Source organism: Artemia sp. Qi Xiang Cuo, chromosome 14, assembly GCF_049724085.1.
Source record: "Artemia sp. Qi Xiang Cuo chromosome 14, ASM4972408v1, whole genome shotgun sequence".
NCBI classification, from domain to species: Eukaryota; Metazoa; Arthropoda; class Branchiopoda; order Anostraca; family Artemiidae; genus Artemia; species Artemia sp. Qi Xiang Cuo.
In genome coordinates this window covers 51,009,343-51,027,357 of record NC_142807.1, presented here as the reverse complement: position 1 = coordinate 51,027,357, position 18,015 = coordinate 51,009,343, and the positions used below count along the sequence as shown (strand labels likewise).

At 34.8% G+C, this 18,015-nt stretch overlaps 1 protein-coding gene across 4 annotated transcripts in view; it reads left to right on the top strand.

Moving 5' to 3' along the window:
* LOC148944584 (galactose-3-O-sulfotransferase 3-like) overlaps positions 1-17,048 on the top strand; it is a 178,909-nt gene extending 161,861 nt beyond the window's left edge. For all 4 annotated transcript variants that reach the window (XM_089100748.1, XM_089100751.1, XM_089100749.1 and 1 more), the window contains one exon: positions 16,741-17,048. In XM_089100748.1, the coding sequence (XP_088956874.1) occupies positions 16,741-16,747 (7 nt within the window). In that variant the 3' untranslated portion in view covers positions 16,748-17,048. The remainder of the gene's footprint in view (positions 1-16,740) is intronic.
* Positions 17,049-18,015: the final 967 nt, after the last annotated feature.

Genomic DNA, 18,015 nt, shown 5'->3' with positions numbered 1-18,015 from the left:
ACTCTAAATAAAACTAAACACTAATCTAAAGCTAAACTAAACTAGCTAAAACTCTAAACTAAAACTAAACACTAATCTAAAACTAAAATAAAACCAAACTAAGATACTAAATTAAAACTCTAGCTAAAACTCTTTAGCAAACTTTATCTAAAATAAAACTCTAATCTAAACTAAAATGAAAGTAAACTGAAACTAAAACTAAAACTATAGAATAAACTAAAACTAAAACAACTAAACTCTAAACTAAAACTAAACACTAATCTAAGACTGAACTAAACTCTAACTCTAACTAAACCTAAACACTAATATAAAACTAAACTAAACTAGCTAAAACTCTAAACTAAAACTAAACACTAATCTAAAACTAAACTAAGCTTAAATTAAAACTCTAACTAAAAATAAACACTAATCTAAAACTAAACTAAACTAAACTAAAAGTAAACTAAAACTAAAAATCTAGACTAAACTAAAACTAAACTAAACTAACTAAAACTCTAAACTAAAACTAAACAATAATCTAAAAATAAACTAAACTATAACTCTAACTAAAACTAAACACTAATCTAAAACTAAACTAAACTAACTAAAACTCTAAACTAAAACTAAACACTAATCTAAAACTAAACTAAAACCTAACTAAGCTACTAAATTAAAACTATAACTAAAACTCTTTAGCAAACTGTAGATAAACTAAAACTCTAATCTAAACTAAACTAAAAGTAAACTAAAACTAAAACTAAAAATCTAGACTAAACTAAAACTAAACTAACTAAAACTCTAAACTAAAACTAAACACTAATCTAAAACTAAACTAAACTATAACTCTAACTAAAACTAAACACTAATCTAAAACTAAACTAAACTAACTAAAACTCTAAAGTAAAACTAAACACTAATCTAGAACTAAAACTAAACTAGCTAAAACTCTAAACTAAAACTAAACACTAATCTAAAACTAAACTAAATTAAACTAAAAGTAAACTAAAACTAAAAATCTAGACTAAACTAAAACTAAACTAAACTAACTAAAACTCTAAACTAAAACTAAACACTAATCTAAAACTAAACTAAACTATAACTATAACTAAAACTAAACAAAACCAAACTAATCTACTAAATTAAAACTATAACTAAAACTAAACACTAATCTAAAACTAAACTAAACTAAACTAAAAGTAAACTAAAACTAAAAATCTAGACTAAACTAAAACTAAACTAAACTAACTAAAACTCTAAACTAAAACTAAACACTAATCTAAAACTAAACTAAAACCAAACTAAGCTACTAAATTAAAACTCTAACTAAAACTCTTTAGCAACTGTAGCTAAACTAAAACTCTAATCTAAACTAAACTAAAAGTAAACTAAAACTAAAAATCTAGACTAAACTAAAACTAAACTAACTAAAACTAAACTAAAAATAAATTCTAATCTCTAAACTACTAAATTCTAACTAAAACTAAACACTAATCTAAAACTAAACTAAACTATAACTCTAACTAAAACTAAACACTAATCTAAAACTAAACTAAACTAAACTAAAAGTAACTAAAACTAAACAAAATATAAATTATAACACTAAACTAAACATTAAACTAAAACTAAACTAAAATCTAAACTAAACCAAACTAAAACTAAACTAAAATAATGGTAATAAATAAACTTAGAATAAACTAAAAATCTAAACTAAATAGGTAATAAAATAATAAACTAAAAATCTAAACTAGCCCAACCTGCAATCCTCTTTTTCTAATATTTCCGCCCTCTGATTGGTTGAGAAGGAGGATGTATCCGACTCGCTGATTGGCTGAGAAGGAAACACGTGATCTAACTGTTTCCGGGAAAGTCATAACATTTGGCTCGAGAGCAACAACAACAAATACTATTTCTGGATCATCCATGACATTCACGAAGGATTACACAATCAATTTATCGGAAATTCACTTCCCCCTTGATTCCTAGATCAATAACATTGTTCCCGTTAGAATTCAATTCGCATGTGCAACCTTCGTTCCCGAGCTATTACACATAGAAACAACAAATAAATCGACCTTGGAAAAAAGAGGTCATTGACCCCATTAACCACGTGTTCTCCCTAATGACTCTATGCCCTTATTTGGTGTACTGACAGCATTAAACTAAATTGTAGATGGCAGCAGGGGTGACTCGTGGGAGTCGGACCCCCATCTCTACTCTCATTCGATTGGAAATTCAAAGGGCTAGTGCCCTTTCCAATAGTCAAAAGTGATTGGAGGGCAACTAACCCCTCCCCCCTCTAATGCAGTTTAAAGTTCAGAAAATTATACCTTTGATTAGGATACTCACCCCACAGTCTTCAGGGCAAGGGTTACATTCCCTGGGGCATATAAGTTTTTATTGAAATCTTTGTCGTAGAAACTTGAAAAAGGGTTCATTCGATTGGATATTCAAAAGCCTAGTACACTTTTTTAATAGTCTCGAAAGTGATTTGAGGGCAACTAACCCCCCTTTCAGTTTTGGAAATTAGGTCTTTAAAGATGACAACCCCTCTACCCCCACAGCCCTCAGGGCAAGGGTCTTAAGTTATGCCCTGGGGGCATATAAGGTTTTTATAGAAACCGATGTCGTAGAAACTTCAAAAAGGGCTCATTCAATTGGAAATTGAAAGGGCTAGTGCTTTTAATAGTTGAAAGTGATTGAAGGGCAACTAACCCCCCTCTCACGCCCACCATTTTCCCAAACACATCCAATCAAAATTTTGAGATATCCATTTTGTTCAACGTAGTCGAAAGTTCAGGAGATTAGGTCTTTTAGGATAATAACCCTATCAGAGCCCTCAGTGCAAGGGTTGTAAGTTATTCCCTGGGGGCATATAAGGTTTATTTAGAAAGTTGATGCAGAAATTTAAAAAAGTTCTCATTTTATTGAACCTGGAAAATGCCCTTTCTAATAGTCGAAAGTGATTAGAGAGTAATTAACTCCCCTCTTACGCCCACCGTTTCCCCAAATACATTCAATCAAAGTTTAGAGATATATATTTTGTTCAATGTAGTTGAAAGTTCTGGAAATTATGTATTTTAGGATGACAAACCCCCCAGAGCCCCCAGGGTAAAGGTTGTAAGTTATGCCCTCGGGGCATATAAGGGTTTATAAATAGATTTGTCATAAAAACTTCAAAAGGGGTTCATTCAATTGGAAATTGAGAGGGCCAGTGCCCTTTTTAATTGTTGAAAGTGATTGGAGGAAAACTAACCCCCCTCTCAAGCCCACAATTCCCCCTAACACATCCAATCAAAATTTTCAGATAGCCATTTTGTTCAACGTTGCAGAAAGTTGTAGAAATTAGGTCTTTGAGGATGACAAGCCCCCCCCCCCCTCCAGCCCTCAGGGCATGGGTTGTAAGTTATGTCCTGGGGGAATATAAGGTTTTTTATTGAAAGCGTTGTCGTAGAAACTTCAAAAGGGCTCATTTGATTGGAAATTGAAAGGGCTAGTGCCTTTTTTAATAGTTGAAAGTGTTTGGAGAGTGACTAACGCCCCTCTCACGCCCACGATTTTCGCAGATACATCCAATCAAAATTTTGAGATAGCCATTTTGTTTAACGTAGTTGAAAGTTCTGGAAATTAGGTCTTAGAGGATGACAACCACCCTCACAGCCCTTTGGGTAAGGGTTGTAATTTATGCCCTGGGGGCATATAAGGTGTGTATAGAAAGTGTTGTCGTAAAAACTCAAAAAGGGCTCATCCGATTAGAAACTGAAAGGTCTAGTGCCCTTTTTAATAGTCAAAAGTGATTGGAAGGCTTGAAATTTTCAAGCAGTTCGTGGTAACGAACTGTAAGTAACTAGCGACCCGGCTCCGAAACACTAGAAAATGGTAACCGAAACACTAGAAAACGGTATTTTGATACCATCAGATACATCAAAAGAATTAGATTTTATGTGGGAGGATCTTTGCATGAAGGAAGTTTTCATGGGGGAAGGGACATTGCTATGAAGGGGGCGCCGGATTTCCCAGCATCATTTAAAAAAAGATCAGAAATTAAAGATAAATAAAAAAGTTTTTAAACTGCAACAGCAGCAACATCAAAACTTTAAACGAACAGAAAATATTACATATATGATTTGGTTCACCCCCTAGTCAATACCTCGCTCTTTAAGCCAAAGATTTTTTAGTAGTTGCATAAGACCTATTTATTCTAATTAACGGCCTTTGTGATTAAGGGGCCATTTTTAAAAACTCTGAACAAAATTCGAACTTTAGCTTAAAGAAAAAAGTATTGACTAGGGAGCAAACCCCCTAATATGAATATTAAAAATCAATAAATGTAAATGTTCATTATGTTATTTAATTCATATATCACGTGTATTTATTACCAATAAAACCATTCGTAAATAAAATTACACAAGTTTCAAGAAAGCCATTTAACCAAATAAAAGTAACATAAATATGCAAATTTTGTTTTAATTATTCCTGTACGGTGAGCTAAAATCTAATCTTGAATTAATTCAAACAAGTCCAACTAATAAGTAAAAAAACAAGTTTTTCTACCTAAAAGTAAGGAGCGACGCTTTAACCTAAAACGGACAAAAATTGGCTTTTAAAGGATAGGGGATGCCTCTTTCGTTACGCTTTACTGTTTTAATCACAAGTCTACTGCCTCACAAATCTTATTTTTGTAACAATAAAAAACTTTAGCTTAAAGAGCGAGGCATTGAAGAGGGAACAGCCATTTTCATATAAGGAATAATTTCTGTTCGTTTTAAGTTTTAATGTCGTTCCTTACTTTCAGTTAAAAAAACTTTTTTTTTTATTTAATTATAGTAAAGATCAATGTGGGTATAATATATTATTTTGTTGTTGTTGTTGTTTAGACCAGGGAACTTCGTATCGAAGTTGTCGTAGGAACTTCGAAAAGGGCTCATTCGATTGAAAATAGAAAGGGTTGATGCCCTTTTTAATAGTCGAAAGCGATTGGAGGGCAACTAATCCCCCTCTCACGCTCACCCTCCCATTTGCCTTTATGTTTAAAAGCTAAATGTTTCCATAAGATTAAATCAAAATGCACTGTGTTAATGCTAATTCCCAATAAGGCATCTCCAGAACGACTGAGGGTATTATGTTCAAACTTTCGGGGCTACTTCTGCTCTTAAAATTTAACCAAATCAAAATAGCGTAAGTTTATCCAAGCTATCAAAGAAAGTGAACAGATTCTTTTGCGAATGGTATCAAGTTTTCATTTAAGGTCAACTAGAGGAGGTATGAAACTAAATTAAACACTACTATTTGTGTCCAGATTTTTTAAAGGGTGCATGCTGTTAAAAATTGCTGAAATTTTTTCTCGAGCATAGAAATAGCTGGCCAAACTATAAATTCTTAAAAAATACGAAAAGATTTAAAGTATTATCTTCTTTTTCCCTGAAAAGACTATGTCAATATAAAAAGAACAGAAATATATTAAAAAAACCTTTTCCACAAAATAAGTTTTTCAAAGAAAAGTAAAGAACTCCATTAAACAAAAAATGAGCAAAAATAAAATCAAATAATCTACCAAGCGTGAAACTACCACAAATTAGCATCAATAAAAAAATGAAACCCAAAACGAAAAGAAATTACAATAAATAACCGAGTCAAACTCAAAACGAGCAGAAATTAACATGAGTAGCGCTCAAAACCCATATGCCTTCCCAAGGGCAGAACATAATTTGCACTTTACTGAAAAAACAACACAAATGAATGTGCATCGTCATTTTACTATATATGTACTGGTTTCAGTAAACAAATGTTAATATTATTTGATTTATTAAAGTTATAAAAGTAAAAACATTTATATTTTTTCAGTAAAGTGCAAATTATGTTCTGGCCTTGGGAAGGCATAGGGGTTTTGTGCCCAACTTTATGTTATGTTAACGGTGAACGTCCAGGAGAAAATAACCAACATAGAAAATTGTTTTGTTTCTAGAAAATATATATTATCCCTGATGATCTCTTCCAAGTTGAGAATAAAATAGCAACAGACATGGATTGGGCCTTGCTGGAATCGAATCTGTATCAGCAGATGCAAGTTCCGTGACAGTCCCAGATATTCAGCCACTGCAGAATCAAGCCAGTTTGTGGGTATCCCGTGACGAAGTTTCAGTAATCAATGCAAGGCAAGCTTCGTCAGTAGCTAAACTTCTCGCGGCTCTCTAGATTTTCATTTGGGAGTGTTTAGTTAAAAAAAAAAAATAAATAATCCACCTAAGTCGTTGAAGAATGTAACACATGTCTCAAAAATGCCTACATGAAGTTGTCATAAAATTTAAAGGAAATGGGAACTTCGTGGGCGGGTGTAAAAAGGGAGGCTTTGAAAAGATTGGGGTGGAGGAGGAGCGTGCGTAGCTGTGTTGGCCTCAGGCGGCTTGGTGCTGCGGTGAGTTGTTAGTAGTAGTAGTAGTAGTAGTAATAGTTACATCAAATGAATTTGATTTTTTTGCCGACTCCAAATATATAAAAGGCATCAAGTTCATTGCATGCATCAAAAGCTACGAACCTGAGAAAATTTTAACCTTTTTGAGAAAGGGCAGGAACACCGCTAAAAAGTCAATGTATCTTAGTAAAAATCACATCATCAAATTGGGTATATAAGAGAAACATATTGTGAGGGTTTCTAGCTTGCATCTGCAAAAATTTAAAATTTTGTAATTTTTGCCAGAAGAAAGATCACGGTTCGGTGTTTTTTGTTGTTGTTTTTTTTGGGGGGGGGGGGAGAATGGGAGATGACTTGCTCGAACGGAAACTAAAGTTCTAGTTCCCCATTCCATGACCAAAAGTATTCGAGGGCAACTAAACTCTCCCTCCCTCCCATGCTCCATCTATCCAAAAGTCATTCGATCAAAATTTTGAGATAGCCATTTTGATCATATAGTTGAAAGGTCAAAGTATCATGCCTCTGGGGATGAAACGACCCGCAAGTCCCTGGAGAAAAGGACTGTAAGTTATGAAATTTGTTTATAGTTTACATATAGTTTTTGTTCTTGGGAATTAAGCTGAAACTTTGGGGGGAGAGTGAGTTTTATGTCTGAGGAATTGTGTGTGGGGATTTTCCAAGGAAGAATTTTTCGTGGGGAGGGAAATTTCCGGGGAAGAAATTTCAAAGAGAAACTATACACGGTAAAATTTACCAGAATTCTTATACAAAACTCTTTTTATTTGATTTACTTTCTCATTACCAGTTCAATTTTACATGTAGATATATTCTGGGAAAATTTTCAGAGGAGCTATGATTGTCTTTGGGATTTTTCTGTGGGAGGGGGGATTTCCCGCGGGAGAGATTCTCCATAGCTGGAGAAACTTTTCATTGAGGCTCGGGGAGGGGAGAATTTCCAGGAAAATTTTTCACAGAGGGAGGATTTCCGGCATGATTTGAAAACCGATTAGAAATTTCAAAGAGAAGTCTTTTTTTCACACAGAAGTCGGCTAAAAATTATTTTCCAGTGGAATTGTCCGCAAGATGTTTTTTTGGGAATTTTCTCCAGGGATGGAATTGTCTGGGGTATCTTACGCGGGAGGAAATTTTCAAGGAGGAGTTTCTTGAGGGGGGGGGAGATTTCCATGGAGAGAAAAGGAGGATTTTCTGGCATTATTTGAAAAACGATCAGAAATTAAATAAAAAAGCTAATATTTTCAACTAATAGAAAGGAGCAATACTAAAATTTAAAACGACCTGAAATTATCCGTATGCTCAAGGTCTCTTCACCGTATGCTCTAGGTCTATGTAGAATGAGTTTTTATAGGCTTCGGCAGCCTCATGGACGGGAGTATATAACGCTGTAAGGGAAGTTCTTGGGCTAATAGGGTCCCAAGCAAAAAGTGCGCGCTGAGCTGAAGTACTCAGCATGAACCTCGCTCCGTGAAATGCGGAACCGTCCTGTACTTCAGAGTTCGAAAATCGGTACTTCTCATCCGATTCTGCCATGGGTGTTTGTTCGGAGAGGACACCTCCGATCCTTATTTAAGAAATAAAGACCACATCTCCCTTATATTTTTGAAGTTCATAGGCTATGACTTGGCGTTCCTTCATTGTCCATTCCTTCATTGATCTTAAATTCCAGCAGAATACTTCAAAAACCTTTTTCATCTGACTGATGTGGGTTGAGGTGGTTTGCTCATTTATCGGCCTCGCCAAAATCTCCAAATGCGAGGAAGCTGTAATAGATGAAAAACTGTTGAGATCATTCATTCTTCATTTATATGTTATATGGGGGTTTCTTTGACTGTAAGCTTCCCAGATTCACGGCACCTTGTTTGCGTTGGCTTTTGTGTGTGCCAGGCATGTGACTTGTCGAAAGGTCCACTGGCCTACCTCTTTGAGGTGCACACTCGGACTTCCAGCTAATGAGTAGGGATGGAAGAGCTTGACCCATGGGTAGGAGCACTTCACCACCGGAATACAAGCAGCCTATACGAAACCCTTGGATCCCGACCTAACTATCCCCGGTTCAGACCGGCAAAATTTTCAGGAGGAAACATTTTTTGCCCTTGAGTAGAAATGACTGTTCGAGCGATATAAGAAGGACCACTGGCTGCACTTCAAAAATATTCTTGTATAATAATAAACAGGAAGAATTAGAGAGGCAAAAAAACGGGCATCTTCACACAGTTTCAAAAACACTGCCACTAACTCTTACAAGCTATTTACGCACCGTATGTGATTTGATTTATTTTGTGTTTTTCATTTTCTATGCTTAGGACTGAAGAGAGATAATGGTGTCACATGTGCCTTTTAAAATTTGTTTGGAATGCAGTGAAAGATCAACCTATGGATACTGATTTCCCTGCGATGGCAACACCCATTTCAACTTTGTTGCAGGAGGTTATGTTACTATATTATGTTGCAGAATTGGTTACATACCTATTGTTTGTGATTTGGCAGTATTGGGGCCTCAGCATTTTCAAGCACAGCCCACCCCAGCTTTCAAGCGCAGCCCTATCCCTTTTCCCATAGGATTCAAGCGCAGCCCTATTTCTAGGCAAGATTCTACCAGATCCCTCTGATGTCACGGCAACCATAGGAAAATATAGCTTTGAATTTACACGGCAGCCCTCTGACGTCACGCGGTACACCTGTTTCTAGGCAACATTCCCGTCTTTGGCAAGAGTTCAAAGGTTAGGTCAGGTTACTTGAATTCTTATGACAGCCTTGGCAAGATTCCAAGCGAATATTCTATTCCAAGGTGAAATTCCCAGGTGTTTCATTTACTTGGAATGTGGTCCGTATAATAGAAAAGTCGTAATAATAGGAAAATTATGACGTCACGGTAAACACCCCCGTTTCAAGCGCATGTTACACCACGTGCCACACCCTCACCTTTAAAGGATAAGATAGGTGGAGCTACCAGCCCCTCACACCTGCACAGTGCAGTCACCTGTTCTATTAAAGGGAACACACATGGCAAGACTCCATGACACACCCCTCTGGACTCCAATGACGTCATACGACTTACCCCTTTTCAAACGGACAGGTTTAATATGCATGACGTAATTTTGCGTAACCCTACCACACGAACCCATGAGGGAATCCCCGTTTGTAGCTCACACCTTACGTAATGATTGTGAAATAGTGTCACGTAATACTTTTTTTTTCATTAGCTTAATGGCGGTACACACTTAACGTAATGACTACGCATCCATCGCTGCCAGATAATACCATTTTAACATTTTTCGCCGAAAACCCTTAAGACATTTTCTTTTTCAGATTTTCTTTTTTTTCGCCATAAGCCCCCAAAGCTATTGTCATTAACTTAATGAGGGTACACACTTTACGTAATGATTGCGCCTCCATCACTACCAGATAATACCATTTTGACATTTTCACCCAAAAGCCTTTGTTTTTCGGCGTTTCATTTTCGTTCGAAACACCATTCATTTTTTTTGTCTAGAGTTCTTGACCCCACTAGGACTCGAGAGGTCATTCCATTCCAATGGTACAGCGCTCCAAGAAAGTTGACCATGAAACCTCTGTCAATATTTTGTATCTTGAACCTTATTCTAAAAATAAACTATTGCACAACACCTGAGATTCCACATTTGTTGGCACTCATTAGAACCAGGTGTTTACATCAAAATTTGCCACGTACTTTACCTAAGACATCATAAAAAGAAATGAAAGAAAAAAAGTGAAGACTCGGTCGTTAAAAAAAGAGAACTTCCAGAGGTTTGTTGATGAGTTAAGCAGCACTGATCTTAGCGAGATTTTGAAGATAAAAGATGACGCTTCTGGGGCATTTGATTGCATGATGGGGATCATACAGCCAATTTATGACAAGACTTGCCCAGTTAAATTTGTGAAACCACATAAGGATCAACCCAGGAAGCCTCTGATAACTACAGAAATTCTTCAAGCGTCAGATTTAAGAAATCAAGTGTATACAGATTATTTAAATAGTAAGTGTGTCGAGAAATTGGAAGAGTTTAAAATAATACGCAATAAAGTGAACTCAATGAGAAGGAAAGCTAAAAAAGAATATTTTGCTAACCAACTGAGTTTAAATAAGGATAATGTGAGAGGAACTTGGAAGGTTATAAATTACCTATTGGGAAAGAGGAAAGAAGCTCCACCCAATTCGCTGCTGATTCAAGGAGAAGCAGTGAGTGATGAACGATTATTACTAATAAATTTGCTGAGTTCTTTTCAAGTATTGGTCAAAATGTGCAGGCGGAAGGGTTAGTGAATTTTAATAATGATTCCTTGGAGGACAAATTTGTGGATGATAAAAGAATTGGAAGTGAAATTGAGTTTCAGCCGTGTACTGGAGACGAAATTCTGAAGGTTTTGAAAATAATCAAATCAAATTCAGCAGAGATAGATGGAATTAATTTGAAGACTTTTAAATCAGTGATGTGTTATTTAATACCATGTCTCGTCCACATAATCAATCTTTCCTTGGAAACTGGGGTATTCTCCGATGCGCTTAAAAGGGCAAAAGTCATCCCCCTCCATAAAAGTGGGTCTAAACTAGATATCAAAAATTATAGACCTATATCAATCCTTCCCCTGTTTTCAAAAATATTTGAAAAAATTGTGCACAAAAGGCTATATGATTACCTTACGAAAACAGGGATGTTAAGTGAAACTCAGTTCGGCTTTAGGAAAGGTCACTTGACATCGGACGCCGTGCATTCTCTCTGTGATATTGTAAATAGATTCTTTGAACGTGGTGAAATCCCTTTTACTGTTTTTATTGATTTTAGAAAGGCGTTTGATACAGTGGATTTTAAAATTTTACTCAAACGTCTACAGTCCCTTGGAGTTCGTGGTAATTATCTGAAATGCTTTGATAGTTTTTTATGTGGAAGATCTATTCAAGTTGTTTTAAATGATGCATTTTCTTCTCCCTATCAAGTGAAGTGTGGTGTACCTCAGGGATCTGTCTTGGGACCACTTCTGTACCTTGTGTATGTTGATTCAATGTGTTTTTACTTACCGGAGTGTTTTATCACGACTTTCGTGGATGATACTGCTTTAACTATGTCTAGTCGAATGATTGATGATCTATTGTTGAAAGTAAATAGGGTTTTAAAGTCATTTTATGTATTTACAAGTTTGAGCCTTTTGTCAGTGAATGTTAAAAAAACTAATTTTATGATTTTATGAGAATTTTAATTTTATGAGTGTTGGTAAGCCTCCGAGTGTTGATGGAGAGATATTTTTTAATGGTAAGCCTTTGTCACAGGTGCATGAGGTACGTTATTTGGGCTTCCAGCTTGATTGTAATTTGTCTTGGAAGCACCATAGTGATCTTGTTGCAGCTAAAGTTGCTAGAGGTCTGGGAATTTTGCGTCGTTTGAAGCATTTTTTACCATTATCGGTTCTTTTATTATTGTATCATAGTATTGTTGCGCCTTATATTTCTTATGGTTGTGTCATTTGGTCTAGCAATTTTTATACAAATTTCAAAAGAGTGCAGATTTTACAAAATAAAACAGTACGTCTTCTTGGGAATTATATAGAAATTGTGAATGATACCGCGTCATGTTTTAAAAAATTAAGAGTGCTTAACATTGGTCAGATTCGCGATTACCAAGCTGCTATTTTTGCCTATAGATGTTGGAATGATGTATGTCCTCCAGTTTATACAATTTTTTTTTGCGTAAATAGTTCACTCCACAGGTATACGACTAGAGAGGCGGAAAATTTTACGGTTGAGTATCGAGACACCACACGTGCAGGTTTCGGAATTCAGTGTTTAGCTCCAGTTATTTGGAATGATATCCCAATTGGCGTTCGGGAAGCTGAACACATTGGGTCGTTTAAAGTAAAAATAAAAAAACATTTATTGGGAGAGGGGAGGTAATTTATTATTATTGTCATTATTATTATTACTCTTTTTCTTTTCTTTTTTTTTCTTTTTTTTTCGTTCGGGAAGCTGAACACATTGGGTCGTTTAAAGTAAAAATAAAAAATAAACATTTATTGAGAGAGGGGAGATAATTTATTATTATTGTCATTATTATTATTAATATCTCAGTTTTTTTTTTTTTTTTTTCTTCATAGATTCGGTATTAATGGTTAATTGAGAGAGTGTTCAGGTCTTTTTTTTATCATTTTTTTTTAAATGAAATTTGTAAAATGTTGTGAATTAGAGGATTGCAGCCGTCTTTCATCAGGCTTTTTGAGCCTTCCCCGGGCGGTTGCTTGTATATAGTTTATTTTGTAATTAGTAGTAAATAAAGCAAGTCAAGTCAAGTACCAATCTCTTTACCAAAGAGATCGTGCAAGAATGTTTTGCCTCGCAATACTTTTTGCTCTTCTACAATTTCAGTTTTCATTAGATATGTTAATAGGTTCTCTTAACATATCTAAGAGCAAAAAAAAGAAGAGCATATCAGGAGAGCTAAAAGTATTGCTAGGCAAAACATTCTTGCCCAATCTCTTTGGTAAATCCCTTTTTTCATTGGTTTCGGCTTGGTCTTTCATTTTCTTTTTTCTTCTTTTTCTATTTTGTTTAGCACTAGGGACGACTTGGCAGAGGTCCTTGTCGAAATATTTGCTGGTTTTTGTTTTCATATTTTGCCACTGGCTGACAAAATCCTCGTTTTCTCACCCTTTTTTGGTTTTATTTTTCATTTATTATTTCCTTTCCCCTATTAGCTTTATACGTCATGTATAGCCAGTATGGTCTTAGAAAGTATTTAAAGCTTTCAATAAAAACCTTATATGTCCCAAGGGCATTACAACCCTTGCCCTGAGGGCTGTGTGGGAGTGTCATCCTCAAAGATATAACTTCTGGATCTTTCAACTACTTATAACAAAATGGCTGTCTCAAAATTTTGATTGGATGTGTTTGGATAAATGGTGGGCATGGAAGGGGTGTTAGTTGCCTTCCAAACACTTTCGACTATTAAAAGGCCACAAGCCGTTTCAATTTCCAATCGAATGAGCCCTTTATGACGTTTCCATGACATCACTTTCTATAAAAATATTATATGCACCCAGGCATAACTTACAACCCTTTCCCCGAGGGCTGTGGGGTGGGGTTGTCATCCTCAAAGACCTAATTTCCAGAACTTTCAACTGCGTTGAACAAAATGGTTATCTCAAAATTTTGATTGGATGTGTTTGGGGAAAAAGTGGGCGTGAGCGGGGGTGTTAGTTGCCCTCCAATCACTTTTGACTGTTAAAAAGGGCACTAGCCCTTTGAATCTCCAATCGAATGAGCCCTTTTTGAAGTTTCTACGACAAAGCTTTCTGTAAAAACCTTATATGCCCCCAGGGCATAACTTACAACCCTTGCCCTGAGGGCTGTGGGGAGGGGTGTCCTCCTATAAAACATAATTTCTATCTGGAAATTAACTGCGCTGAACAAAATGGCTATCTCAAAATTTTGCTTAGATGTGTTTGGGGAAATGGTGGGCGTGGAAGGGGTGTTACTTGCCTTCCAATCTCTTTCGACTATTAAAAAAGGCATTCAATTTCCAATCGAATGAGCGCTTTTCAAAGTTTCTACGACAACTCCTTCGATACGAAGTGCCCTGGTCTAGAATAAAAAAAAAAATAATACATTGTGCCAACATCGTTCTTTACTTAGGCAGCGATTGCCTATGATTGCAACTGCAAATTTTCATTTTCTGGGCCTTTCAACAGACATTATATTATACAAATAACTGTTGAGTTGGAAACCCAACAGTCTTGTTTATGCTATGCATGACATGATATAGTAAGATACTTAAATGATGCCATATAGTTCTCATAAGAAATGCTTATATGATGTAACAACATAGTACATGACGTCATTTGCAAAAATCAAAATTAATACTCTTAACGATTTTTTTTCAGACCTTTAATTGGACCTTTAACTTTTGACTCGGCTTGTCTCTTGTCATTACGGAAGACATTTCGCCGAACATTTGTTTCTTTCAATTTTTCAGGTGGTGTGACGAAAAACTTCTTTTTCTTCCAACGATTTATCTAGTCCAGGTTTTTCTTTTCAAAGGTCAGCAAGGCATTGACGACCACCTTTGTGTCTTTTAATTGTTCAGATGGTGGGACAAAAACCTCTTCTATTGCCTTGGCATGTCTTTTGTCATTATGAAAGACGTATATGTTTCTTTTAATTCTTCGGGTGATGGGACAAAAACTTCTTTTTTTTCCAACGATTTATCCAGTCTATATATTTGATTTTCAAAAGCATGGTAGGTATTGATGACCTTATTCATGTCAAAATCCAAAACCCAATCATCATCGCTATCATTTTCAATGTATTTAGTTCGTTACATCTCAGCTTATCATTCGTCATTATGAAATACGTATTGGCGAACCTTTTTTATTTTTTAACAAAGGTATGGGGCACCCGGAAGGCCTCTATATAAAGATTCTCACTGTTGCTTGTCTTCTAAACGCCGGCAGTTTGAGCCTTTTCTAAATTTCATGACGTTCAAATGGACCTTAGATTAAAAGTGGTTCCTTTGTAAAATTACATTATTTTTATTGGACCTTTAACTTTTGCCTCGGCTTGTCTTTTGTCATTATGAATGATATATCGCCGAATCTTTGCTTCTTTTAATTTTTCAGGTGGTGGGACAAAAACTACTTTTTCTTCAAACGATTTAGATATTCCAGATTTTTGATATTACAAGGCATTAAAGGCACTGACGACCGCCTCTGTTTTTTTTTTAATTGTTTAGGTGGTGGAAAAAACATCTTATTTTGCCTTGGCTTGTCTTTTGTCATTATGAAAGACATATCACCGACCTTTGTTTCTTTAATTCTTCGGTGGTGAGACAAAAACATTTTTTTTCTTCCAACGATTTATCCAGTCCATATTTTTAATTTTCAAGGATATGGTAGGTATGAATGACCTTATCCATGTCAAAATCAAAAAACCAATCATCATCGCTATCATTTTCAATCTGTTTGCTTTGTTACACCTCGTTCATCATTATGAAATACATATTGCCAAACCTTTGTTTTTTTTTTATCGAAGGTATAGTAGGCATTGATGACCTTATCCATGTCAAAATCCCAAACCTAATCATCATCTCTATCATTTTCAATTTTGACACGTTTTGATTCTCGTTGTCCAGGTTGATTTTCAGTGACACGCTGTTCTTCATTTTTGACTTCATCATTTGTTCAGTGTCGTACGTCTTCTTAACGCGTAGCTCTTTGCATTTCATTTTCATTTATGACACCCTCTAATGGACGTTTTCGCATATCTTCTAACCAGCCGTGTCTCTGTTCTTCATTTTCATTTTTGATACGTTTTAGGATTTTGATTACTTCAAACAGTTAAGCAATGGCCTTTGCTTTAGCTGTCGGTATTGGTATTGTCACAATTTATGGTCACGGTTGTCAAATTTTGCATCTTGTCACGTTTGATAATTCAGATGTTGGTTCCAAAGAATCATCATTTATAGTAACTGCAATTGCAAATTTTCGTTTTTTGGGTCTTTCAAAATGCATTATATTATATAAATAAATGTTGCGTTGGATCTTATTTATGCTATGCAAGACATCATATAAAATACTTATATGATGCCATATATGATGCCATAAGAAATGCTTAGATGATGTAATAATATAGTACATGACGTCATTTTTAATATATATATATATATATATATATATATATATATATATATATATATATATATATATATAAATATATATATATATATATATATATATATATATATATATATATATATATATACACATATATATATATATATATATATATATATATATATATACAAATAGTGCAAGACATCATATAAAATACTTATATGATGCCATATATGGTGCCATAAGAAATGCTTAGATGATGTAATAACATAGTACATGACGTAATTTTTAATATATATAAATATATATGCATATATATATATATATATATATATATATATATATATATATATATATATATATATATATATATATATATATATATATATATATATATATATATATATATATATATATATATATATATATATATATATATATATATAAATATATGAATATATATATATATATATATATATATATATATATATATATATATATATATATATATATATATATATATATATATATATATATATATATATATATATATATATATTATAGTGCGGTAGTATATATACTTTGCGACTGCGCCCCGGAAAATGGCACGTGACAGTCTTGTATATATGGATTCTGGTTATTGCTTATCTTCTAACCACAGACAATTTGAGCCTTTTAGCTTATTGGTGCTTATTCTGTCCTATATTTCTTTTTAGGCTATAAAGCCACTGGGCCCTCGCATGTGGCAGGCTTTTATATAAGGAATCTCATTGTCACTTGTCTTCCAACCGCAGACAATTTGAGCCTTTTCTTGATGTCATGACGGATCCCCACAGGCTCAATACAGCCACCCTGGGAAAAACAAATTCTTTTTTAAAGTTGTGACCTTTTTCGATTGTTCTCGTGTCTAGAAATGTCAATTTGCCAGTTTTAAAAAGAAAAGCACAATGTAGCCGGTCAATACAGGCTATGGTAAGGGGCAACATTACAAACCCAAAAATCATCCGAATCATTTTGAAAAGCAGCTTTGCGAGGGTCTAAGATCTCGTTTTTCATTTTAAGTTTTTGAATTTTTGTAATCCCTTGTCAAAATATATACGAATGTTTTGTGATTACTAGGTTTTAGCTCTTTAAGCAATTTTATATGAACTTCTCCATGCATGAAAATATTAGTTTTTTCAATTTTTCACATAAGCGTGACAACAAATTTTAACTACCCGTTTTGGTCTTGTTTCATTTGCTGGTCCAGGTTGTTGATTTTCACCACAGTAGACAGAATATATCAGTAAGCTTATCGCAGATCATTTCTGGTCTTCGTTCTCGGTGCGAACAAAAAGCTCCTCCCACTTATTTCGGCATTAGCAGGAATGCAGGTTAGTCTATTTCCGTTTGTTTCAATGCACTTTGATGGAAACAGTCGGAAACAGACTAACCTGCATTCCCGCTAATCTGACTTCGCTTATGTTTATATCTGCAAAAACGTTCTCCGGAGCACTCGCACCCCGGTCCGGGTTTTTATAATGGGTGAGATAGAGAATGATCATACTGGATAATTATATGAACTGTGATTTTCACCCAATGTGTATTTAATTTGCTCAGGCCGTTCTCTTGGTCTTATCACGTTTGATAGTTCAGGTGGTTCGATAGAATCATCATTTGTAAAAATTGCAAATTTTTGTTTTTTGGGTCTTTCTACAGGCATTATATAAATGGCTGCGTTGAAAACTGTAAGCTTACCGGTGTTTATTATATCATATTAGTAGAAGGGCCTTATTGACTCCCATTGCTCACCCCTGCTGCCACCTACAACTTTTTTTGCACCCCAAATAAGGGCATAGCCTCCCTAGGGAGAACACGTGGTTAATGGGGTCAATGACCTCTTTTTCCAAGATCGATTTATTTGTTGTTTCTATGTGTAATAACTCGGGGGGCGAAGGTTGCACATGCGCATTGAATTCTAACGGGGACAGTGTTATTGATCTAGGACTCGA